The 25,200-nt window shown below is 55.0% G+C and overlaps 1 protein-coding gene across 1 annotated transcript; it reads right to left on the bottom strand.

Annotated features, from left to right (window-relative positions):
• PADI3 (peptidyl arginine deiminase 3) lies at positions 1–24,652 on the bottom strand. The gene is made up of 16 exons (XM_070403144.1): positions 24,561–24,652; positions 18,871–19,051; positions 16,874–16,946; positions 13,199–13,260; positions 11,908–12,025; positions 11,454–11,579; positions 9,536–9,714; positions 9,242–9,345; positions 9,039–9,150; positions 7,256–7,363; positions 5,951–6,102; positions 4,212–4,356; positions 4,023–4,125; positions 2,635–2,714; positions 1,945–2,070; positions 1–234 (listed from the first exon to the last, which is right to left on the bottom strand). The coding sequence occupies exons 1-16, from the start codon at positions 24,650–24,652 to the stop codon at positions 1–3; spliced, it is 1,995 nt and encodes a 664-aa protein (XP_070259245.1).
• Positions 24,653–25,200: the final 548 nt, after the last annotated feature.

Below are 25,200 nucleotides of genomic sequence, written 5' to 3'. Positions count from 1 at the left end.
TCAGGGCACCATGTGCCACCACTTGAAGGAGAAGGGCTTCCGGCGCACGTTGGTCCCGCAGTGCACCTCCCCGTGCAGCATGTGGTACGGGGTGAAGTCGTCGATGAAGGTGCAGTGGAGGCCCAGCGGCTCCAGCAGGGACCGCACCTTCTCCTCCAGGCAGCAGCGGCCGTTGATGATGGGCCCGAAGGGCTTGGGGATGCCCAGGTACTTGCCCAGCACCAGCATGTTCACCTGCAGAGCGGGAGGTCCCAGGTCAGGGGCGGCAGTTCATCCTTGGCTCCTACCCCGACACCTTCCCTAGACCTGGTAGGACCTGAATTTGTCTCTGAGACAACCTTAAAAATCACTACTCGCCCTTTGAAGAAGCGGGAGAGGAACATGGGCTGGCAGGAACCCTAGCCAGCTGTGCATCCCCATGGAGCGTCTGCCCGGCTCACAGTCACTTATTCCTCTGGTAACTGCTCTTCTTATTGGGGGACTGTGGTGGCTGCCATGCTTGTGCTACCGACTCCCACCTCCTAGCCTGTGGGTCAAGGTAGACACCTGAGCCCAGCGGGACCCATCAGATTCTCTCTCTCGGACATTTGAAGCTGATGTGGCAGGAACCAAATCTATCTCTGTGCCTGTATCTCCAATGCGTGGTCCTACTCATATTCATCCCCAGGGAGAGAGGCAACAGAAGCCACGCAGGAGGCGGGGAGAGGAAGGAAGAGGGAGGGGATGAGTGATGGAAATGGACGCAGAGATGAGAGATGGTTCCAGGTGTCCTTGTATTACACCGTCCTCTCTGGCTGAGGCTGGCTCGGTGGCCCTCTGTTTCCTGCAAACACAAGTGTCTGAACCTGTGCACAAGCTCTGGGAGCACATACACAACTGCAAGGCCGCCCTGAACGTGCAGGAAGGAAGGGGAGTGATGAGAGGGCTTGCAGGTGGGGAAATGGAGGAAGGCAAAAAGGCAGGAAGAGGAAGGAAAGGGGATGAAGCAATGGCGATGTGGACAGGCTTTCTCTGCAAGGCTCTGATGATGGGAAAGTTGTGCTTCTCTGGAGGATGGGGGTGGAGGACGGAGAGGGAGGGGGTGGAGCGGGGAGGGGAAGGGATGGGAATGGGGGGAGGGGAACTGGGTGACCTCCAGTGGTGCTACTCAATGTGTGGTCCTCAGATAGCAGCATGGGTGGCACCTGGGTCCTGGTTGGGAAGGTAGCAGAGTCTAGGCCCTGCCTCAGACCCGCTGAATCAGAGCCCCTGGGGTGGAACCCCAGTGGTCCAGGCATTCCAGATGCAAGTTCAAATTTTGAACCCTCAGGGCGCAACCAAAGGCCACTTCTTCCATGAAGCCTTCTTGGATTTTCAGCTCTGCCTCTTGGGCTGCAAGTGCTTTGTCCGACCTCTGAACGGCCACATCACTTTATCATACAAGACAGGTCATTGGAACAGGTCCTCAGAGAGGGGCGGTTTCCCGTCTCGGGATTAGCTTGGAAGCTCCGTGAGAGCAGGGAGCAGCCTACATCATCCCCGCCTCTCCCACTGGGTGCCCGAATGTGTGGGGGATGGATGAAGCGCTGTGAGCCGGGACAAAGAGCAGAATGAAACCTCGGCCCAGCTGATGCCGCGGGCTTCACACACAGCTCCTCGGGTAACCATCCGTTCACTCCGCAAATACAAGGGGTCCCTGGGAGCAGGGCGGGGCCCTTCCCTGATGGCCCTTGAGCAAGGGGCGTGGCCAGTGAGCACCTGTCGTGACCATGACCATCAGCCAACTAGCAGCCCTTCTGCCGGCCATGATGGGACCCGGCTGCTCTCCGCCACCCCACCGGCCACCCCACCCCCACCCCCACCCCCATCCCCAACCATGGCAGCGACCATGCAGCGTGCCCCTCCGCAGAGGGGAGGCTAGACGCCCACCTGGAGGAAACCTTAGGTCATGGGGGGCGGCCTCACCAAGTCAGGGAAGAAGGCCACCGCCTTTCTCCTCTCGGTCTTGAAGAGCTGTGGGATGTCCACGATGTCCCGCTCCGTCAGGCCCAGCTCCCGCTTCAGCACCTCCCGGTTCCAGTCGATGCAGCTCTGGGGAGAGAGGGAGGCAGAGTTGCGGGCCCCAGGGGTCATGTCTGGTTAAGGAGAGGCGGGCTGCCCAGGTGCCAGTGGATCAACTCTCCACACGAACCTTATCTTTGCATCCCTTCATCAAATATACTGTCCTGTGTCCCCCTCCTCACAGTCCTGTCCCACTCGCGGGGCTCAACACGAGAGCATTCCAGAGGGTTCCGTCCTTGACCCTCTTCCTTCGCTAGACCCTACCCTCCTCAGGGAACTCCTTCAGTCTCACAGCCTGAACACCTTGGAGACTTCCCAGTGTCTGCCTCTCAGCCTGCCCGCCTCCTCCTGCACTCAGGGCCGGCCCTTCGTCTCCCCCAGCCACCCCCCTCTCCTGATACAGGCATTGTCCCTGACAAAAGCCTTGCTGTCCAACCCCATCTTGGCATCTGTGCCTACAGGGCCCAGGAGATTCTGTGTGTCCTTGCAGACACACTGTACACCTCTGCACCATGCCTGGGAGGCCCATCCTGGAGAATCAGGTCTCCCGTGCCACTGGCTTCCGGTTGGGTTCCGCCAATGGGGACACTGTACCTGCACGAACTTATTGTAGCTGATGAGGTTTTCATTGGAGAGGACCTGGTTGATGGAGATGGTGTTGACCTGGTTGTTACCTGTGAAGGCGAGAGGGAGGATGGGGGGCAGGAACAACGCCAGCCATGAGGGCCCTGCTCTGGGAAGCAGCCAGGCAGGGACCAAGTGCACAGCTACTGGTCTGGCAGAGCCAGCATCTCTCTGGCCTTTCTGGCTGGTGGGCACCAGCCAGCCGAGCTCAGCTTGACCACGGGGGCAAGTCTGGGTGTGGGAGGGTGGGAGGGGCCGGGGGACCACGGCGTTAGGAACTTAGACCTTTACATGAGTTCATCGGAAGTGGTAATGCCTTTAATTGGAAATTTACAAACCCCCTCCCCGCAGGGCACTGGGTGATGGTTCCTCTTCGTTGGTCTCATGGAGGGGCAGGGCTGGGCCACCCACCTGCCCACCACCGAACCCTGCCCCTGCCCTCCAAGGGGTGAAGCATGGAGCTCCCCGGAGGCCTGGCTTTCCTGCCTGCTGGATGGAGTGCCCGAGGAGACAGGGCTGGACAGGGAAGGGGAGGTTAGAGCCAGCAGCGCACAGTTCTCACAGCTGCTATTTATCCAGCTCTTACCTGGGGTCAGAGCTCTACCTTTAGGGCCTCATTTAACCCTCACTGCAACCCCGCCAGGCACGCATTATTGTCCCCCGCCACGTGCCCCATGGAGCTGCCAGTCCAGGACAGGGACGACTGGGGCCAGCCCCTCCCCCAGATGCTGAGGGGACGTGTGCCCAACCCTTCCACACCCAGGCTCCCACAGGGTCGGCAGGCTGCAGCAGTCACCTGGCAGGGGCGGGGAGGGGGAGCCTGGGGCTGGACTCCAAGGGGCAGAGGAGTTGGCAGAAGGGGCTCAACCCTGGGAGGTGGCAGGAGACGGGACTGTTCACGGGGCCATCATGAGCCCAGGCTCCAAGCCCCCGTTAGATGCTCCATCGATCAATGGGATTTCACTCACAAAGCACAAATTATTAAGAATTTCAAGACAGCGGCGGCCGAGCATTCAACCTCAAGGGAGGGGCCCTCTGAGCAGAGGGCCCTGTGGGGCTACCCTGGTCGCATGCCCATGAGGCTGGCCCTGTCTCCATGCTGTCCCTGCCCATCCCAAGCCCATCGTCCACCCGCTGTCCTGCCAGCTCTGTCCCCACCGTGGCCCATGGCAGCTGGAGGAGCAGGGCGAGCGGTGGCAGGGGTGAGGGCTCCTGAACCAGGGGGGGGGGGGGCGGGGGGGAGGCGGGGGTGGGAGGGACAGCCCTGCTTTAACATTTGCCATCCCTCTCTCAAGTCACGATGTGTCTTGCTTTCGGTGGAGGGGTGGAAGGCTGTGAGGAGGGACAGTGGTACCCACCAACAACCCCTTCGAACAGCAGGGCCCTGCCGTGGCCCCACTTCCGCTTTTCCTGGAAGAGCTTGAAGCAGGCGCCGGGGCTGGCCAGGAGCATCCGGAAGCCCTGCGTGGAGAGGGCAGACTCCTCAGCATAGGCCCTGGAGCTCATCCCCTGCCCAGATGCCAACAGTCATGTCACCAAGTCCTTACCTTCCCATCGGGGGCCGGGACGAAGCTCAGAAACTCATCCACGTGGCCCACGGCCAACCAGTCCACAAAGAGCTCCACGGGGGGCTGCACCCTCTGCGCGTGGAGGAAGTCCCGCACCACCTGGGTGACCCTGCGGCCACTTGACCTGGGGCCCAAGGGGTTTAAAAAGGGGTTGCTTAACTAAAAAAAAAATCTATGCAGAAATGGAAAGACAAGAGTTCAAGGTATCTGCAATATCTACCAAAAAGCATGCATTGCCTTTATAAGCAAGAAATACCATACATACATGCATACATACATACATACAGACAGCATGTGATCCCAAGTTTGACCCCAAGGTGAGTTCTCCAGGAGGCACACAGGACAGGTCCTCACACCAGGTCTCGCCATCCAGGCAAATCCTCAGAACCACCCCTGCACCCCATCCTCACATTCTCCAAGAGACTGACTTCACCCCTACATTCCACCCCCCATGGCTGGCGGTCCTTCCTTGAGTTGGCCTTACATTTCTCTCACTCCAGCCTCACGCTCTGCACAGGTGGGCCAGACCACCCTTGAGGGGCCTTTTGGCCCCAGCATTTTATGGTTGTGAATTTAAATCCCGTTCTTCTTTGCCTTCTGAAAAAGGATCTAATTTCCTCTTTCTGTGGGATCATATGTCTGAGGGCAGGTAGTCCCCCAGCCCCCAAAGCTTCTGAGTCACCTGCTATTTGATCCCAAGTCTGTTCTAACTGCTCTGCTGCATTGGGTTCACTCTATGTGTTGGTCTGTTGCGTAGCTAAAGACCATCCTATATAATAAAAGCCTAATATGCTAAGTATCTGACTGCTCCACTGTTTGACCAGTCGTTATGACCCACACTGACCACCAGGGGGCAGATGCTCCAACGGGTAGGTTAGCTTGCTGCTGGGATCCAGCCAATCGGGACTGGGCGAGAAGGGCCAGACACGCCCTAGAGCCCTCCCTCGGTCCCTCCCCAGGCCCCGATTGTGCACCCCAGTGGGGTCCCTCAGCCTGGCCTGCACCCTCTCGCAATCTGGGACCCCTCAGGGGATGTCGGAGAGCCGGTTTTGGCCCAATCCCCGCTGGCCAGGCCAAGGGACCCCATCGGTGCATGAATCCATGCACCGGACCTCTAGTTATCATATAATCCCTTCTGTTTTCCATTGGTACCGAGGTGTTACATTTAAATAAGACATAATCTGTTTTCTGTATGTGTTACTGCCATTTCAATTTTCATGTCCTATATCTCCCTTCTCCTGCTCTCAGGAAAAGATTTTATATTAGTCATTTACATCATAGTATAAACAAGCTCTGACTTAAATGCAGTTTCTCCCAGGACTGTTGAGACTTGGAGCTTTTTCTTCTTTTTTAATTGGTAGCAAAATCTATTTATTTTCTGAATGGGAAGACCTAAGTCTAGTTAAAACTTTGCATTCTGTGTTACCTTCCCAGGTCACTCACCCTCTCTGAGCCCACTTGTAAAATAAAAGGGCTAAATGACCTCTTGGGGCCCTGCTTGAGGCTACTTCTCAAACTCCCCAGATAATTGTGGATAGTGTCTGGTGAACAGCCCACTGCCTCCCCTGCCGCACCTCCCCTCTGCATCCAGGACTACGGTTTTATCATTCCTTTCTGGTTCTCTGTGAGGAGTGGAACAGCCCCTCACCCCCAGCCACCATCACCACCCCCACCCTCAGCCTCCATCCCAGCAACACCTCTCCCTGCTCCTCTCTCACCCAGGCAGGTTGCCCCCAATGAGGATCCTCCCCAGGGGGTACTCTTTCCCGTTGGCCACCACTGGGGGGCTGACCTCCAGGTTCCCGAAGGAGTCCAGGCCACACACAGAGCTGTCTTGCGGCTCCCGAGTCACATAGCCGAAATCTGGACCCTGATGGGGGAAACTGAGTCAGGGTGGCTGAGGCGGGCAGATGGCCATCATGAAGAGCTTGAAGCAACTTTCTGGGTTCCGAATTCCTTACAGGTGGGGTAGGGGTGGCTGCCCATTCTTCAGATGGAAATACTGAGTCAAAGACTGGGATCTGATCTAGTCAGTATTTCCGGTATGCACAAGGGCCAAGGTTGGGACACACACAGGCCCTCTGGCCCTGCTGCCATGTTAGAGCATGTCATTCCCCATGGTCGCAGGGGGACAGCAGAGAGGGCCCTGGCTGCTCTTGCACCCCCCATTAGGCACGGAGCCCGAGGCCATGGCCACCCCCTTACTCTGCACAGACTTTCTGCCAAGTCCAGCCCCAGGGCAGGCATCTGGCTGCTCTAGAGTGGCCTGTCTCTGGGGACCACGAGGCTGGTGATGGCTTTGTGAGCCTCAGCCTTTCATCTGTGGAAGAGGAGAGAGCTTCCTGGGCCACCGCTCAGAAGGATGTTAAGAGGTGAGAGCCCCTGCCACCTGTGTGATCCATGCGGGGGTTGGAGGGGCCCCCATGCTCTAGGCACCGATGGAATCTCCTCTCCTTCCTCGAGGAGATCCTGGTCAGCACCCATCATCCTCACGGTTACCCTGTTACCAACAACACCAGCAGACTCCCTCTGCAGAGAGAGAGAAGCCTCCAAACACCTGTGAGGCCAGGGCTAGCATATCAGTTCCACTGAAGAGGTAACAGGGGCTCAGAGAGGGAAAGTGACTCGGGCAAAGTCACACAGCATGTGAGTGGCAGAGCCGAGTTGTTCTGGCGCCAAAACCTGTGTTCTTAGCAGCTGCACTGCCCTGCTCCCCCACTAGACTGAGCAAATAGAAACACAGGATGCCCAGTTACATCTGAACCCCAGACGTAAGACAAATATATTTTAGTGTAAGTACGTCCCATGCAATGTTGGGGATATACTTTCATTTTCAAAAAATACTCATTGCTTATCTGAAATCCAAATGTAACTGGGCATCTCCTATATGTTACCTGGCAACGCTACTCCTGTTGTTAAAGATAGTGGTTCCCGGCGCTGCCCCCTGTCCTCCACACCCCGGTGCAGCCCTCGGAGTCATGTCCATGCACCCTCAGGGCTGGGCTGCCCCCGGGACCACTCACCAGGATTCTCTTGTAAGGGAAGTCCTGCAGCTCCCCGTTCCTGGGGGAGTCGAAGACCACCGGGAAGGTCTTGTGCGGCGCCTGGACGTAGCCCAGCTCCATCTCGTCCTGCGAACAAGAGAGTCGCCCAGCTGGGGACAGTCAACAACTTCCCACGCTTGCTTGACACTAGGCACGTCAGGGGAGACTGCGCACAGGCGTTCTCTGCCTTGGGGAACTCTGCCCTTGAGGGTGAAGGAGGTGGGGGTCGTGATGCCTGAGGGCTGTAGGAGGTGCTAGAGGCTCAGAGAGGGAGTGCAGTTGCCTAGGGTCACACAGCAAGAAAGACCAGGAATGAATAAGAACATGGACATAACCTTGGGGGTGTCCCCGTGCTGGGTCAGGGCAGAGTGGACACAGAGAAGGACTCAGGGTGGCCCGAGTTGGACAAGGAAGGCGGTGGGCGTCAGCCAGCACCTCTGGCCTCCACATGCAGTCATGACTGCTAGACAGGGCTGAGGGGACCTGAGGAGATACAGATCTGCCTCCTTCTCAGACTCATAAACGTGCCCAGGCCAATTCTGACCCCTTTGGCCCTGGAGGCAAAGATGGCCCAGCATAGACAACCTACAAACCCAATGAGAAGCTCACTGTTATGTGCCCTGCCCTCAGCTCTTGATGGATATTAACTCCATTAATCCCCCTGACACGCCTATATGGAGGCACTATTGTTACCCCGTGTTACAGACGAGGAAAGCAGAAAACGAGGAACAGAGAGGTTTAGTTATTTGTCCAAGGGTGCACAGCCAGTCAGCAGCACAGCCAGAATCCAATCCAACTTGTCTCATTAGATAAACTTGGTTCATTGGGTGAACCTCCAGCCATGACAGCTCCTAGCCTGGCAGTCAAAGTCTCCCTCCTCAACTCTTACCCTTGACAGAACCTTGGCCCTGGCCAAAGTGAGCACGTGACATTCTTTCTCATGCCTCCTACCTCTGGGCCTTTGCACATGCTGCTCCTCGGCCAGGACCACCATCCCCTGAGTCCCAGCATGGCCCTTACCAGCTGTTTGGCCCTGGGCATTTGCACCCCTGAGAGCTCCTCAGGTGGGTAATGACAGGGAGTTGTCAAGAAGATGGAGTGACACTATGGCAAGGACACATGGCTAGTGAGCGCTCACTGAATGGCACAAGTCACTACCCATCCATTTTACAAGTCTGGTCCAGCTCAGATGCCCTTCCTCCTGGAGGCCATCACTGATCCCCCGACAGAGGTGATGCCACCTCCTGCAAAGCCGGCTGGCACTTTGCTGGCGCCCCTGGCGCATATTAGATGGTGAGAGCTGGGACTTTACCACCTTGGGGCTTCTCGGCCTCGGCTCTATTGACATCTGGGGCCAGGTCATTCCTTTCCGTAGGGGCCGGGAGCCAGTAGCATCACCACTCCGTGTGGCCATCTAAAATGCCTCCGACAGCTCCCTATCCCTCAGGGGACAAAATCGCCATCCGTTGAGAACCACTGGTCCAGGCTGCTAAGGGCAGGGTGTGTGTGGCCAACCCAGTGCCTAGCCCAGATCCTGGGGGTGAATGGGTGTTGAACCCAGCGTCAGTGTGTTCCTGGGTCTCCAGAAAGTTCTGGAGAGAAGGGGCAAGCTCTAGGTCTATAGTGAGAAAGAGCGGGGGAGGGCGATCCAGCGCCCAGGTCCTCCTGGGTATTCCCCGTTAGCCCCACCCCACCTGGTGGAGAAGGGCCAGCCTCCCCTCGGGCTGGTGTCCTGGCTGGGCACTGCCCGGTGGCGCGGTACCTGGATCCAGCGGTCATTTCGGTTCTCGGCCTGCGGGCAGATGGTCAGCTTGCAGCCGGCCTTCATGGCCAGCTCCGCCACTGCGTTCACGAACTGCGTGTTGTTCCTCACCCTGCAGACAAGCCCAGGCAGAGTGGCTCAGGACAGAACCAGGCCAGGGGGGCCACCAGGGTCGGAAGGATGCCCTTGTTCCCCAGACTCACTGGCACACGTACACCTCGAGGGGCGGCAGGGTGCTGGGCGTCATGATCCAGGGGGCCACACGGAACACGACCGTGTCAGTGAAGATCGGGGACTCGGAGAAATCCTGCAGGGCAAGAGCAGAGAGGACAGAGCCGGGGCCCCCTCAGACCCGCGGGCCCTGAGCAAGCCTTCATTTCACGTTCTAGAGAGGACCTGGGGAGATGGTGGGGGCAGTCTGGGTCTTTCCCACCAGCAGTGCCCGTCTCTCCCAGGACAGAGCCTTTCTGTCTGCTTCTCTGCCCGGCCACCCCTACCTCATTGGAGTCGTCCAGCAGGGTGATGTGGAAGGAGACGAGCCCCGAGAAGCTGGCGTCGGGGAAGGAGAGGCCCTCCACGAAGAAGCGCTCCTCGTCCCCGTGGAAGCGGGGCACCTCGTAGGACACCTTGTCCCGGCCCAGCACATGCCTGTAGGCCTCGCACGAGTCCTCGGGACCTGGGAGGGGACCAGAGAAGCAGCTGTGGCTCCCTGCTGGGCCCGGGGAGCATGAGGGATGCAGGAGAGCCGTGTGACCTCCCCCAAAATGCAGGCCAGACAATCCCTGCGCCTCACCTCCCACTGGCAAAGGGGGGAAAGATGCTTAATACGCCGTGTGGGCCAGGCTGGGGGCGGCATCGAAAAAAGTCATGTGTTAGATGCCCTCTAACCAGCGATTCCACTTCTAGGTATCTTTTCTACAAAATACACACACAAGGGTCTTCACTGGTTATTCACATGTTCATCGAACACACATTTACTGAGCACCTACTATGTACCTCTGAGGCACGGCTGTGGACTCAGGATACAGCCATGAGCTAGGTCCCTGCCCTCAATGAACCTATTGTAAAATCAGCAGCCGAATGACCCAGGGGACAGGGTGGGTTACAGCATCTCTGTGCTTCAGGATGCTATGGAGCTGGGTAAAAGAATGAAGCAGCCCTAACTGGTTTGGCTCAGTGGATAGAGCGTCGGCCTGCAGACTCAAGGGTCCCAAGTTCGATTCCGGTCAAGGGCATGTACCTTGGTTGCGGGCACATACCCAGTAGGGAATGTGCAGGAGACAGCTGATCGATGTTTCTCTCTCAATGTTTCTCTCTCATTGATGTTTCTAACTCTCTATCCCTCTCCCTTCCTCTCTGTAAAAAATCAATAAAATATATTTTTAAAAAATTTAAAAAAAGAATGAAGCAGACCAGATAAATACACAGAAAGAGGGGTCGAGTATATAGTTCAGTGAAAGAAACAGGTTGGAAAGCAGAATATGCATACCACACACACACACACACACACACACACAGGCACATTTAGTACATACAGAAAGAGCAGTTAGAACACATACCAGATCCTTAACAGCGAACACATTTTAAGAGTCAGGTTTAGGGTTAGGGATAGGGAACTCTTATTTTTTACTCTAGATGCTTTTATATTGTTTGGTCTTTTTTAAAAAGTGAGCATCTTATTACTTGTGTCCATTTGTAATGTTTAAAGGTCTTCTACATCCTTGCTTGGACTTGCGATCATGGCATTGTGGCTACGTAAAGCAATAGTCATGGTTTTTTTCTCCGGGAAATGTCCACAGAATTCTGCAGGGCCAATGCCCGGGTGCCAGGACTGGCTGAGGAATACCTCGGTAAACAGCGAGGAATAGGTGAAGCAAGAAGGACGGAGAGTGACCACTGCTGAATCTGAGGGGTTGGCCTCTGGGGGTTCGTTACACTGTTCTCCCTGCTTTTGTGCACATTTGAAATATTTTGAGAACAAACATTTCTAAACATGCTTGAAATACATTTTAAAAATTCATTCATCCATGCCAAAACCGGTTTGGCTCAGTGGATAGAGCGTCGGCCTGCGGACTGAGGGGTCCCAGGTTCGATTCCAGTCAGGGGCATGTGCCTGGTTTGCGGGCACATCCCCAGTGGGAGATGTGCAGGAGGCAGCTGATCGATGTTTCTCTCTCATTGATGTTTCTAACTCTCTATCTCTCTCCCTTCCTCTCTGTAAAAAATCAATAAAATACATTTAAAAAAAATTTATTCATCCAATAAAACAAGCTTGGGCCACAGCTGTGCTGGCGATGCCAGCTGGCCAGGTCCAGAGCTCACGCATCTGACTGTTCCTCTGGCCCCCAAGGCACCCGGGAGCCTGAGCAGAGCTGTCCCCTGGCTCTGGGCAGCGGGGGAGGGGCGTGAACTCACCGCAGACATGGAAGACCCGTGCCCGCTTAGCGTCGTAGCTGGAGGTGTGGAGGACGAGTCTGTGGTCATCGAAGAGGGCAGCGGGGCCCTGGGTCCGCAGGACCATGACGGACATGTCTTCCAGGTCTGTGGGGCCAGACAGAGAATTTGGGGAAAGGGCCTGGCCCACAGTAGGTGCTCAGATAATGTTAGCATCCCCTGCTCCCCTGGAGGGAGAGGAAGGTGAGAGCTTATTTCTTGAGTTCCATCCTGGGGCGTGCATGGCACCGGGGAAGCTGCGAGGGGCACCTGCCAGCCCGAGGCAGGTTGGGAGAACCGTCAAGGTGTGTCTGGGAGCTGGGCCTCTGGCCCCGAGCTCCGCCTTCAGGGCCGTGCCTGTGGGTTGGAGTCCCTACAAACTAGGTGAGCAATGACCCTGGACACCCTGGGACACGGGCTACGCTGGGCCCCTCACCTTGCAGGCAGCACACGTGCTGGTCACAGTTGTCCCGGTCATCACAGGTCAGATCATCCCTGTCACAGTTCACTAGCAGGATGGCCCCATACCCATCGGGCCCCCAGACCCACTGGCGCTGCCAACGACAAAGCAAAGCTGGTGATGGGGGCCGGGACCAAGCCTGTGCCTCCCTCCCCAGCAACCTCTTGGCTGGCCAACCCCATCCTGCCCGCTGAGAACAGGTCCACTCTCACTGAAGCGCCTCCTGCTCAAGAAACAGCAATGGCCCGGCCGGTGTGGCTCAGTGATTGAGCATCAACCTACGAACCAGGAGTTCACGGTTTGACTCACAGTCAGGGCACATGCCTGGATTGCAGGCTCGATCCCCAGTGAGGAGCACTAGGAGGCAGCCAATCAATGATTCTCTCTCATCATTGATGTTTCTATCTCTCTCTTCCTCTCTAAACTCAATAAAAAAATATTTAAAAAGAAAGAAAATAAACAGCAATGGCTCCCTACTGCCCACACCATCAAGTCCAAACTGGTAGCTGCCTTTCGTGGCTGTCCGTCCTCTTTCTCAACAGGCAACCTCCTAATTCTAAGTCCATCCCTCCCTGCAGCCTTATCTCCTGCTGTTCCCTCCACCGGGAATACCCTCCCTTTTACATCCCTTTAGAGACCAGCTCAAGTGGACTTGCTTCCAGAAAACCCTCCTTGCTCACCCAGCCCACCTTGACCTTCTCCTCCAAACTCCTAACTACATGAAGTGCCACCACAATTCAGCCCAAGTTCTCTCACATTTCATACTTGGTAGATTTCCCTTTACACCTAGGTCAAGGAGTTAGCACACTATGGCCCATGGACCAAATCCGGCCCATGGCCTGTGTTTGTAAATAAAGTTTTATTGGAACACAGTCATATGCACTTGTTTACATACTGACTATAGCTCTTTCACACTACAGTGGCAGAATCAAGGTGCTGCCACAGAGACTGTGTGGCTTGTGAAGCCTAAAATATTTATTATCTTGGTTTTACAGAAAAGGTTTGCTGACCCCCAGCCTAGATGGAAAGTCCAGGAGAAAGTTCCCACAAAGCAAGACCTAGCCCAGGGCTGAGCACATGTGCGCTTCATCGTCCCTGGCGATGACTTTTCTCCTGGAAATAGAAGGTCCCCACCATGCCTGGCTCCCCTGACCTCGGCATCGGCTGGGAGGCAGGGGGATGCCTGTAACAACCTCGCCGCTATGAACCCGGCCTAGGGCAGTTCCAGACTCCACACCCCTTTCTGGGCCCAGGGGATATGTCCTACCTTGTCCACAAAGCTTCCGTTCTGCCTGCCCTCACAGTCCAGGTCGCAATCCAGGGTGATGTCTGCAAGGGAAGGGCAGAGGGAAGTCACCACAGGGTTCCCAGGAGATCAACACCGGCCTACGACCTTCACCTTTTACCTTCTGCTCTCAGGGCCCACCCGGGGCTGGGCAAATGGAAATAATTTCCAAGAAGACCCTGCCCAGAGGTAGGGGCATCCGGAGTCTCTCTCCCTGGGCTGGGGAAAGGCAGTGGCCTTGGGGAGGAAGCAGGTTCTGAGTAAAGGCCCAGGACAAATGTTGCCCCCTCCAGGAAGCCTTCCCTGATCCCTCCCTCTTCTGTATCTCTACAGGCCTCACTGTCTGGGGCACACCCTGCACTGAGCTCAGGTTGCCCTAGACATTCTTGGTCTGTGTGAAGCTGTCTCACATCCTTGGGATGGGGGGGTGAGCCTGGACTTGGGTGTCAGACAGACGTGGATGTGAAGCCAGGCTCCGCCATCTGCCGGCTGTGGCCTCTCTGGGCCTCACCTTCATCCCATACTCTTAAAATCCCAGCTTCCATCCCACCTTCTGAACGTGTCTCCCTAGAACTGGGGGAGATTTTATAACACAAATGGAGCATTCACGGGAGAGAGGTAGGGGGAGGGGGAAGAAGGAAACATTTGAAATAATTTTTAAACTTGAAAAGATGCCCAACCACCATGCAACAAGTGAATGAATGTATCCCACACACAGAATGTGGGCAAAAGAAGCCCCACCCCAAAAATAATATGTACAATGTGATTCCATCCATAGGAAGTTCAAAGAACGGCAATAATAGACTATATTATTTGGGTATGCATAATCAGGTGACAAAACCACCAAGAAAAGCAAGAGAATACTTATCACAAGGTTGTGGCTACCTCTACAGGAAGGAGGCCAGAGATCAGAGAGGGGTATATTTGGGGGAGACTTTGGGGTGCTAGTCATGTTCTATTTCTTGACCTGGGCGATGGCTGGTCATTTGTTTTGTAATTATTCATTAATGTGTGTGTATAAAATAAAGCTTTATTGCAGTGGTTCTCAACCTTCTGGCCCTTTAAATACAGTTCCTCATGTTGTGACCCCCAACCATAAAATTATTTTCGTTGCTACTTCATAACTGTAATGTTGCTACTGTCATGAATCGTCATGTAAATATCTGATATACAGGATGGTCTTAGGCGACCCCTGTGAAAGGGTCGTTCGACCGCCAAAGGGGTTGTGACCCACAGGTTGAGAACCGCTGCTTTTATTGTCTGGCCGGTGTGGCTCAGTGCTTGAGAGCTGACCTATGAACCAGGAGGTCACAGTTTGATTCCCAGACGGGATACATGCCAGGGTTGTGGGCTCGGTCTCAAGTGGGGGGTGTGCAGGATGATTCTCTCTCATCATTGATGTTTCTATCTCTCTCTCCCTCTCTTCCTCTCTGGAATCAATACAAAAATGCAGCTTTATGCACTTTTCTGTGTGATATTTTCCAATGAATGAGGCTGTATTGTGTGGTCAGGGAGGGGGAGGCAGGGAGATCCCCAACCTCAGCCCTAACTAAAGGAAGGCGAATTAAAGCAACCATGAGATACAACCTCTCTGATTGGCACAAAGGGAGAAGGCTGATGGCGCCCAGTGTTGGCAAGGCACTCCCACATGCTGCTGGCAGGTATACAAAGTGGTACTGTCTTTTTGGAGAGCGATTTGGCAATATCTATCAGAATTTACAAAGTGCATTTTCCATAACTCAGCAGTTCTGCTTCTAAAATGCCTCCTGAAGATGGAGCATTTTCAACTTTCTTGCTAATTGCTCTCCACGTGCTTGTAGCACCCATAGTTGGTACAAACTCCCACCCATAGTGCAAGGAGCTCCCCAGCTCCACATCCTTGGCAACACTAAGTTCAGCATCTTTTCCTTTGGGCTCTGAACACTGGGGCTTTCTCTTCTGTGAATTGCTTGTTCATATTTTTCGCCTATTTCTAGTCATTTGTCTTTTTTTTTTTCTTATTGATTGAAGTTTTCCATAATCGCTATGCTCCAAGTAAGCCATATGCATTGCAGATTTCTTCTCCCAGTCCAGAGCTGGATTCCTCTGTTGTACAGAAGTTTTGAATTTAAATACAGCCTAACTTATCAATCTTTCCTCTTATGATCTGTGCTATTGTTTTTCCTTGTTAAAGACACCCTTGACCTTGAGTTTACAGATATTCTCTTCTAAAAGCTCTAAAATATTGATTTCACCTTAAGATTTTGTACCCAGCCTAGCTGGTTTGGCTCAGTGGATAGAGTGTCGGCCTTCAGACCAAAGGGTCCCAGGTTCTTCCGGTCAAGGGCACATGCCCAGCACATGCTCAAGGTTGCAGGCTCGATCCCCAATAGGGGGCAGCCAATCAATGATTTTCTCTCATCATTGATGTTTCTATCTCTCGCTCCTTCTCCCTTCCTCTCTGAAATCAATAAAAAAAAATATTTAAAAAAAAAGATTTTTAACCCATCTGGAATTTATTTTTCAGTACAGTATAGTACGAGATATGGTTCCAGGTTTATTGATTCTCACATGATATCCACGTGAGCAGGGGTCTATGGCCAATTCTCTATTGGTTCTCTGGTCTGTATTTAATCATGCTGCCTCAAGTACTACAACTTGGAGAAAAGCTGTTGGTACCATGTATCCCTTCCTCTTGTTCTTCCTCAAAATTGTCTTGGCTATTCTTGCCCTTGGCTCTTCCATATGAGATTTAAGCTCAGCCCTATAAAGTTCTATTTAGACTGTTTGATACTGGCCCAGAGCTGTTGAATCTCTGTTCTGTTATTTTGTTTGCTTCATTCTTTCTTTCTCTTTGTGTTTCAGTTTAGGTAACTGTTGCCCTGTCTTCGAGTTCACCAGTTCTTTCTTCAGCTGTGCCACATCTACCTATGGACCCATCAAAAACATGTCTCATCGGATTTTTATTTCCAGCATTTCCATTTGAATCCTTCTTATAATTCTCATCTCTCTGCTGAAATTCCCCATATATTCATGCATGTTACCCACCTTTTCCTCTACAGCCTTTAACATATTAATCACTTTATATTTCCTGTCTGATAGTTGCATGGTTTATATATCAGTTTGTGGAGAATTAGTCCCCAAAAAATTTAAGTTGGGAAAAGCAAGGTTTAGTTATATGTCTATATATGCTTCCATTTGCTTACAAAAGGGGGGGGGGGGGGAATAAACATGTATGCATGTGTCTACTTATATGAGCACAGCATGTCTTAGAAGGGTGCTGGGCTTGGGGAACCTGGAGTCTTGGGTCAATTTGGAGGTTAGGGGCACTGACCTCACACATATAACTACAGTCAGCCCTCTGCAGACTCAGATTCCCAACCGTGGAGCTGACCCTTGAACAACACAGGTTTGAACTGCATGGGTCAATAGAACTGCGCAGATCAATTGAAAATAAAAATCCATATATAACTGGACCCATGCAGTTCAAACCCATGTTTTTTAAGGCTCAACTATATACTCTTTTGTTTGAATTTTTAAAATATGCACTTCTTACTTTAAAAAATATAAAACTCATTGATTTCGGTAACAAGACCCTTACTGTCATTCCCAACCACTTCCCATCCTGCCTTTGGCCAACGCCCCTTGGCCACACCCTCACCATGGCCCCCAACTTACCAACACAGGTGAGGTAGAGCACCGTGTATGCCAGGGGCTGGGGCTTATGTCTGGAGTAGTAGGAAATCTGAACCTGCGGAAAGAGGGGCCCAGGGTCATGTCGGCTGAAGCCAAGAGCCCCAACCCCAAAGGGCAGGCCTTGGAATATCTAGCAAGGGAGGGAGGAGATCTCTGTGCACTAAACTTGAGTTTACCAACTCAGCTCTACCTTTAGCCTTCTCTATGCCGTTTATTTGTCCATGCCTCGGTTGGCCCATCTGTAAAATGGGCCTATTTGTGAGGGATTCTATGGAGACCGGGCCCCAGTGCTGCCGATGACTACCGTGTGATATTGGCAAGCCCCTCTCCCCTCTGAGTCTCAGTCCCACCATGTGTACAATGAGGAGTTCAGACCGGGCAGGGTTTGGGACACTCTCCAAGCCAATGTTTTATCTCTGGGACTCAGACAGACCTGGACCTCAGACAGCCCAGCACCTCTGGGTTGCGTGACCTTGGCCAACGCCCTTCACCTTTCTCAGCCGCCTCAGTTTCCTCATCTGCAAACTGGGACCATACAGGTTCCTAGCTCAGAGGACTATGGTGCAGCCTAAAACAACACACGTAAAAGACGGATCCCACAGACAGCGCCCAGGAAACACCAGCTGTTGTAACACCAGGCGGCATTGTGTAAGGGCTCAGATTCTAGATGCAGCCGAGGAAATATCCTGGGAAAGGTTCCTATCTTCTCTGGGCCCCAATTTCCTCGGCTGGAGAGTGGGGATAATGACAGTTCCTACCTGCAGGAGTGATTATAGGCTGTGAGGATTAAGGGTGGAACGCGGGTGACATGCTCAGCATGGTGCCTGGCCCACAGCCAGCACCCAGTAACTGTCCCAGGCGGGGCCAGTGAGGATGACAGAGCAGTTGGAGCCTGATGCTTCAAAGCCACCTTGTTGTGAGGGCTGGATGGGCTCATGGGCAGCGCTCTTAAAGGGACAGTTTTCCAAAACATCGTTGCTGACATGGAGTGTAAATCCATCCCTCCGTACGACAAGTCCTGGTTCCCATCAGCCATCTAAGGTGGCATCGCCTGTGCCAAGCTCAGGGGCCACCCCATTTCTCCCACATTCTAAGTTATTTCCTGCCAGAATGTTGCCTACAGCTGGGGCAGGTGAAAGACACTCTCTAGCTGAGTGAGCCGAGAGGGGAGGGAAGGGAACTCGGACAGGAAGAGAGCAGATTAGAGGAAGAAGAGGCAAGTTGGGGAAATGTCACCTCGGGGAAGGGGTCTCACCAGAAAGAGCATCCCCTCCCCTGTCCCTGCTCCCTGAGCTCTCCTCCACGCAGAGCTGCAGGGACGCCCTCACCAGCCCTCAGCCCACAGGTGGGGAAACGGCTTGCCAGAGGACACACACTTGGCGTGTTGTTGTTTGTTCTTGTTTTTTGTTAATCCTCACCGGAGGATATTTTCCCCATTGCTTTTCAGAGAGAATGGAAAGGAAGAAGGGAAGGAGAGAGAGAGAGAAACATCGATGTGAGAGAGGCACACTGACTGGTTGCCCCGGGTACCTGCCCTCGACCAGGAATGGAACCTGCGGCCTTTCAGTGCGGGGGCCCAATGCTCTAACCACTTAGAAACACTGGCCACGGCCACACACTTGGCTTGCTTGTTTGTTTGTATGTTTTTGTTAATCCTCACCTGAGGATCTTTTTCTATTGATTTTTAGAGAGAGCGGAAGGGTGCGGGAGAGAAAAGAGAGAAAAATATCGATGTGAGAGAGACACAGCAGTTGGTTGCCTCCCACCTGCGCCCCGACCAGGGCGGGGATCAAGCCTGCAACCGAGGTACATACCCTTAATGCTGATGCTCTGTCCACTGAGCACACTGGCTAGGGCCACATTTCCTGTCTTTAAGTGCACTTATCACCACGCTACTCTGTCCTCTGGGTAGAAAGAGGGCCCAGGGAAGCTATTTCACTGCCTCCCCGCCCTGCCCCCAGACCACGGGACCCACTCACATGGCTGTCGTTGACGTCATTGCTGGGAGAGTTCATGACCACGATGATCTCCAGCCCTGCGTTGTAGCGCCACCGCCTGGTGTCCGCCCGCTCCCGGCCCCTCTCCATGCTGGGCGAGATGTAGACGTCCACACCGGGGGTCCCGTAGACCTCGAGCATCTCTGTGCCCTCCGGGACTGACCTGGGAAGAACAGGGAGCCATGGGAAGCGCTAGAGGGGGGAGCCCTTGCTCCGATGCTTGAGCTTTGGTTCAAAGTCTTGCTTCCTCCAGGAAGCCTTCCCTGACCACCCCAGGCCTCTCAGATCCTCCCAGTAAACTCCTGGGAGTCAAGCCTCGACCACCCACAAACGTATACACAGTCTTGCAATCCAAGGCTCCGTGTTCATTCACATTCCCCTGGTGAGTCTCCTGGGCATTAACTGTGGGAGTAAGAAGTCTGTGATGTTATCTGACCCTGGGACTGCGTTTCCCCCGCTCCCGCTCGTCTGGGAGTCCTGTCTGAAATCAGTCTGCTCCTCTTCTTATTGTCTGAGGGGTGCCCACTGTGTACACACGCACTGCTCTCCCCAGAGCCTTCGGTCCCACTGGGAGCTGAGGACAGAGCTCTGCCCAGAGCAGCCAGATGGGGCTCAGGGCCTCAGGGTCAGGGGTGGTGCCTGGACCAGAGGCAGGAGCCCGATACTAGACAGGCCGGCTCGCACATCAGCCGGGTGACCTCGAGTAGTCGCCTGGCCTCCCTGCGCTCGGTCACCTCGCCTATAAAGTGAGATAATGACCCCCCACTTAGCCAAACTCACTGGCCATCATGAGGCTCAAATGTGGTCATGGGAAGGAAAGGCTTGGAACACTGCCCGCCGGGGTGGGGGAGGGGTTCTTAAAGGAGATTAAGGCCCAGGAAGCTGGAGGCGGTTTGAGAGCGTGGGCCGGGGTGTCTGCAAAGGCTTCCCTGAGGAAGGCAGGGGGACCAAGACAAGGAGGACACACCGAGGGGAAGGCATTTCACCAGGGAGCCGGAGGAAGTCAAGTTTAATCAACAAAACCAGCTGTTTTATCCCACCCCTCTGTCATGGGGAGCCAGCGATGGCTCTTGATTAGGAAGCGGTGAAGCCTGTGGACTCTGGGGCCAGGGCACCTGGGTCCAATGCCAGCCTCGCCATTCACTAGGCGTGTGACCTCGAGGGAGTGGTGCGGCCTCCCTCTGCCTCAGTGTCCGCGTCTATAAAGGGGGGATGATGAGGAGATCAAAGGAGTGGGGGGGTGTAAATGCTCGGGGTGAGCGAAAGTCAGGGTCACCTGAACCCGTGCCCTCATTTCACTGCTGGGAAAACTGAGGCTTCAGAGAAAAGGGACTGGAAGGTAGGGCTCCAGGCTCCCCGTGCAGTGCTCATGCCCCGTCCTGGAAGCTGTGTGTTAGGAAGATCAAAGGGGTGGCTGATGGGAGGAGACCTGTGTCAGGTACGGGAGGATCTGGGTGTCCCACTTCCCGGAAGTCATCAGAAATGGCCAGGCCACCTCGAGCTGCCAGCATCCTGCTCTAGCCCGTGCCCCCCGGCCCAGCCCCAGCAGGTGTGTGCGGCTTGGAGCCCCGGTTTCTCCCCAGACGAGGCTGTCCACGCACAGGACAGGCCAAGGCTCCCCCAGCACCAAGCCCTCGCAGCCAGCCTAGGAGGTGGGGGATGGAGGGTGAGGTGCGGCAGGGGGTTTGCCAGGGATGGAGGCATGTCCTGGGGTGCAGGACTCTCAGTGCTGAAACCTAGAAGGTCTTGGGCAAACGGACCACTGGTCACCCTCGCAGTGCCCAGCCTCGGACCCACCCGGTGAAAGCAGATTCCCGAACCAGAGGTACTGCAGGCAGGGCCCTGGAACCGGCACTTAAAACCACCCTGATGCCCAGTGAAGCCAGAATCAAGCTAAGGGTGGGCTGTCTCAGAAATGCTGGAGCCTGGTGCCCCAGGGCACGCGGGGATGACTCAGGGTGAGCCCACCCTGTCCTGGGAAACAAGGCTAGTCAGGTCTCCCCTTGGGTCTCCTGTCTTCCCTTCAATGGTGAGAATGGCGATGAAGGTAGCTCCCATAGCCATATTATCCCCACTTTGCAGATGAGGAAACTGAGGCTCAGAGATGACAGGTGACGTGTCACACAGCTAGTAAGGGACAGCCAGGACTCATGGCCAGCTCTGTCCCGACTCCCTTGCAAACCCAAACCCATCGACCTCTGGGAAGACAAAAGCAGACTTTCCGAGCCAAGTAACTGACAGGAAAGGTCCCTGTAGCTGAAAACACACAGGTTGACAAGATGACCACCAAGGTCCCCACCGAGTGTCCCCCAGGGGCCGGGGAGACCAGGGCCCAGGCAGCTCTGGCTCCAGGGGGAGGTACCAGCTGCTCCTCCCACTCAGTGAGGCTCCCAGATCCTGGCCTCTCAACAGAACCAGGGTCAAGAAATCACTGGCCTCCTTAACCCCATGTCTTCCCGCCCCAGGAAAGTGCGGCCACACTTTTATCTTGAAAAGCTGGAGAAGTGCCGCCTCCCAGGGCCCCGCTCCGCACGGCAGTCAGAGCTCTCGGTGAAAATCCGCTGCAGACAGCGGGGAGCTGCTCTGTCACATCAGGGACGGGGCTCAGAGGCCCCTGGGAGCAGAGCTTGAAACCCAATGCTCTTCAGGGCACACGGGGAAACGGAGGCCCAGGAAGGAGCAGGAGGTTGTTCCAAATGACACTGCGAACGGTGGCAGAGCTCGGACCGAACCTCAGGGTCACTGGCCCACAGGCGCCCAAGCCTTTTCACCCCATTAGACCATCTCTGCTGAGCAAGGGGTGACGTGGGCTGTTTGCCCTTCCACCGAGGGCAGAGGCTCTCAACCCTGGCTGTACGTTCACCCCGGGGGCGTGGCTCAGCACAGGAATCCCTGCTCGGGAAAACAGAACCCCCTCACCCAGTCAGGGCCATCTCCAACTCAACTCGAGGCAGGAAGACAGGATTTAATCCACTGCCTCAGATAGAGCGGCCCAGTGGTCTTGCCTGTGCTCATCCTTCAAGGCCCTGGCTGGTGCCCTTCCTCCAAGAAGCCTGCCCTGACTGCTCAGCCTACGCTAAGGTCTCTTTTCTCATCTCCTCCTTCTCCCAATACAGTTCAGAGGTTGCTCCCCAGTGTACGGCAGGCTTGGGATACTTGAGGCTGTCCACGGGGTCAGGATAAAGCCTTACTATGGTGACGACGATGATAATCATGGTGAGAGTCACCGTAATTGAATGTTCACCACATGCCAGGTGTCACCTGCGTGCTCTGCACGCATAATCTCCTTCAATCTTCCCTAGAGCCCTTGGAACAAAAGGCCAAATGGTTTGGGTTGCATCCGGGCTCTGCACTCCTCACTGGCTGTGTGACATGGGCAAGTTACTTGTCCTCTCTGTGCCTCAGTTTCCCCATCTATAAAATGTGGAGGATGATCATGTCTGCCTCCTAGAATTGATAAGAGAATTAGTTAACATATGCAAAGCGCCAGGCAGTGACTGGGTAGAGCAGGCTCTAAGTATCATTGCTGATATTATTATCATTATTATTATTATTATTATTATTATATCATCTCCATCCTACAGAGGAAGAAACAGAGACTCAGGTAAAGCGACTTTCCTAGGGTCAGACAGCTGCTAGAACGCGGAGCGAGGGCTGAGTCACCATGCCCACCGCCCCTTCTCCCGTTGGCCCACAGTCCAAGCGTCAGGGTTGCTCAGTCCTGGCCTCTCCAAGCGGAAGAGACCTCCACGCTGACCCAGGAGTCTGACCCTCTGTCTGCCAGGCAGGCGTCCCTTCCACAGCCCCCGGGGAGGTGACCCAGCTTCTGCAGAACTGCAGGATGGGCCCCTCAGAGGGCAGGGACCACGCCTGCCTGTTCACCTCTGTGTCCCCGAGCCTGGCACACACTAGACCCAAAAGAAATACCAGGGGGGCTGGTCATCGAGACCCAAGAATCCCTAGTTCGAAGGTGCGGGAGGCTCCACCTACCACCCTGTGGCTATCCCACCGCAGCCTCCTCTGCAAACCTCAACATGGCCCACCCACTCCATTGCCCCAGACACTGCTGCCTTGCCTCTCATGACCCCAATCTGCCCCCCATCCTCTCGGGAAGCTCTTCAGGGGAGGAGCTAGCCCCGTGCTTCCTGGGGCACATCTGCCCTACAGGCAGGAGGCAGGTGGGTGGGGGGGGGGGGATGAGTCACCGCCATGGGCATGAAGTGCTGGAGAAGGCAGTGGTGCCCGGCCTCACAAGTACCCCTCCTCCCTCATCACTTCTGGAACAGTCTCTGTGGCTGCCCCCTCCTCAGAAGCCACCAAATCCCCTTCCCACTCCTCACCGCCCTCCCCCCCAACCTCAACCCGGCTTTAGCTCCCAGTACCTCGCTGGGCCAGGCCTGCTCAGACTTGGTTCCCTCCCATGACCAGCTCCTCACCCCCTCTCACCTACTACCCCAGGACCAACCTATCTCTGCTTCTGACTAAGTTCACTCCAATTTTTAAGTTTTAATCTAGGACACTGGTTCTCACCCGGGGCGAGCCCCTCCACCCCCGGCACAGCTGGCAATGCCTGGAGGCATTTTTGGTTGTCAACAGTGTAAGGTGCTCCTGGCACCTGGTGAGTAGAAGCCAGGGGCACTGCTCAGCATCTCAGGGCACAGACGGGCCCACCGGCTCTCCCCGGCCCCGGGGAACGACCACGTCCCTAGTGCTGAGGCTGAGGAACCTGGTCGGTAAGATGGGAGCAGCGACACCGCTCTGCCTTCTCCCCTCCCAGACCCTTGACTACCTGTGTCCCCGGTTCAGCCTCAGGAGCTGGAGCCCCTGAAGACTTCCCCAAACCCTCCCCAAAGGCTCCTTTTCCTCCTGGGAGAGGGAGAAGGCGGGGTCTCGTCTCCAGCCACGGGCTTTAAGGACATGGGCATACGGTGGGGGCAGAATGCATGGGCATCAAACAGCTGGAGGAGACCCCTCCACCTCAAGCGGCGGACAGCCAGGTTCATAAGACTCCTGACCACGAGGGGGTTTCAATCCTGACTTGGCCACTGAGTCACTGTGTGACCTGAGCAAATGGCTTGGCCTCTCTGTGCCTCAGTTCCCTCACCTGTCAAATAAGATGAAGAATAATGAACTTAGCTCATATGGTTGTTGTGGAAGTTACATCTAAGAGGCTTGTGAAGCTCTTAGAACAGTGCCTGGCACTGAGTGCTATCTGCGTATAAGTAATTGGGAAAAAAAAAAGGTTGACGCTCTGTTTTCAGGCTCATCGGCAGGAACTGGGTCTGGGGAGGGGCGGTGTGTCTCTTCCTATTCCTGTGTGCTCAGCCAGACTCTCAGCCCAGCCTGCAGGGTCCTCCGGACAGAGAACATGCGTAAGCCCCGTGTCTCCAGCACCCCCTCCGCCTCCCTGGCTCCAAGGCCCTGGCCAGAGCTCAGCCGCTATAAGCCTCTCTACCCACCTTCGGTCTCCCACACTTCAAGTTTCCTGGTTAGAGTCTCTCCTCGCAAAAGGTGAGGACCCAAGCTCCTGTGATTGGCTGGTGTGCCAAGGCCAGGGCTCCGGGGAAGGCAGCCAAGCCAGGCCCGAGCCCTGAAGATGCCCTACACGGCTCACAGGGAGGACCCAGGGAGATAACACCGAGGCCTGCAAAGCCCAGGCCTCGGGCTCTTACCCATAAATGTCCACCAGGGTCTCCACGCCAGCCACGCACACGGCACTGGTGGGATGCTCCAGGGACACACGCACGATCCTCTGCAGGGACATGCTGGCCTCGGACTGGGCTGGGGCCACAAAGCCCAACACTGCCTACCTACAGGCCCACTGGGCCAGTGGTTTAAAAGACCCTGGCCCTGCCCCTCCAGTCCAGGGTGCCAGCTCATTGGCTGCTGTGCAGGAAGCCCAGCCCCTTCCTAGAGCCAGGATCTCTGGATTGGCTGGAGGAAACCTGATTTGCATATGAACTTGTTGCTTCCATCCCAGCATTGAGGGAGTTAATTTCTGGCTTTAAAGGGGAGCAAGTCACCACAGGTACCTGGTCAGGGCTCCAGGGCCTGGGGGGGCAGGGGAGGGGGGGAAACAGAGCTGTGCAGTATTGGTCTGTGTCCCTCACTTTCCATCCTCCTCATCTCCTTTTCCTGCATTTTCAGAGATGATTTGCTTTAGCGGGGAGCTTCTCTACCCTGCTGGGGAGTCGGCAAAATGCAGATTTCTGGGCCCGGCCTCCTGTCTGATGCATCTGGATTTTTTACAAGCGCCCCAAAGAATGTTGATGCACTTTGAGGAACACCAGCCTCTTCCTTTAAGAGTGTGGA

The sequence above is a fragment of the Myotis yumanensis genome, unplaced genomic scaffold (assembly GCF_028538775.1).
Source record: "Myotis yumanensis isolate MYYU_CA2020_CCGP unplaced genomic scaffold, mMyoYum1.0.hap1 SCAF_2, whole genome shotgun sequence".
Lineage (NCBI taxonomy): Eukaryota > Metazoa > Chordata > Mammalia > Chiroptera > Vespertilionidae > Myotis > Myotis yumanensis.
The sequence above is the reverse complement of the archived record's forward strand: the minus strand, read 5'-3'. Positions and strand labels throughout refer to the sequence as shown.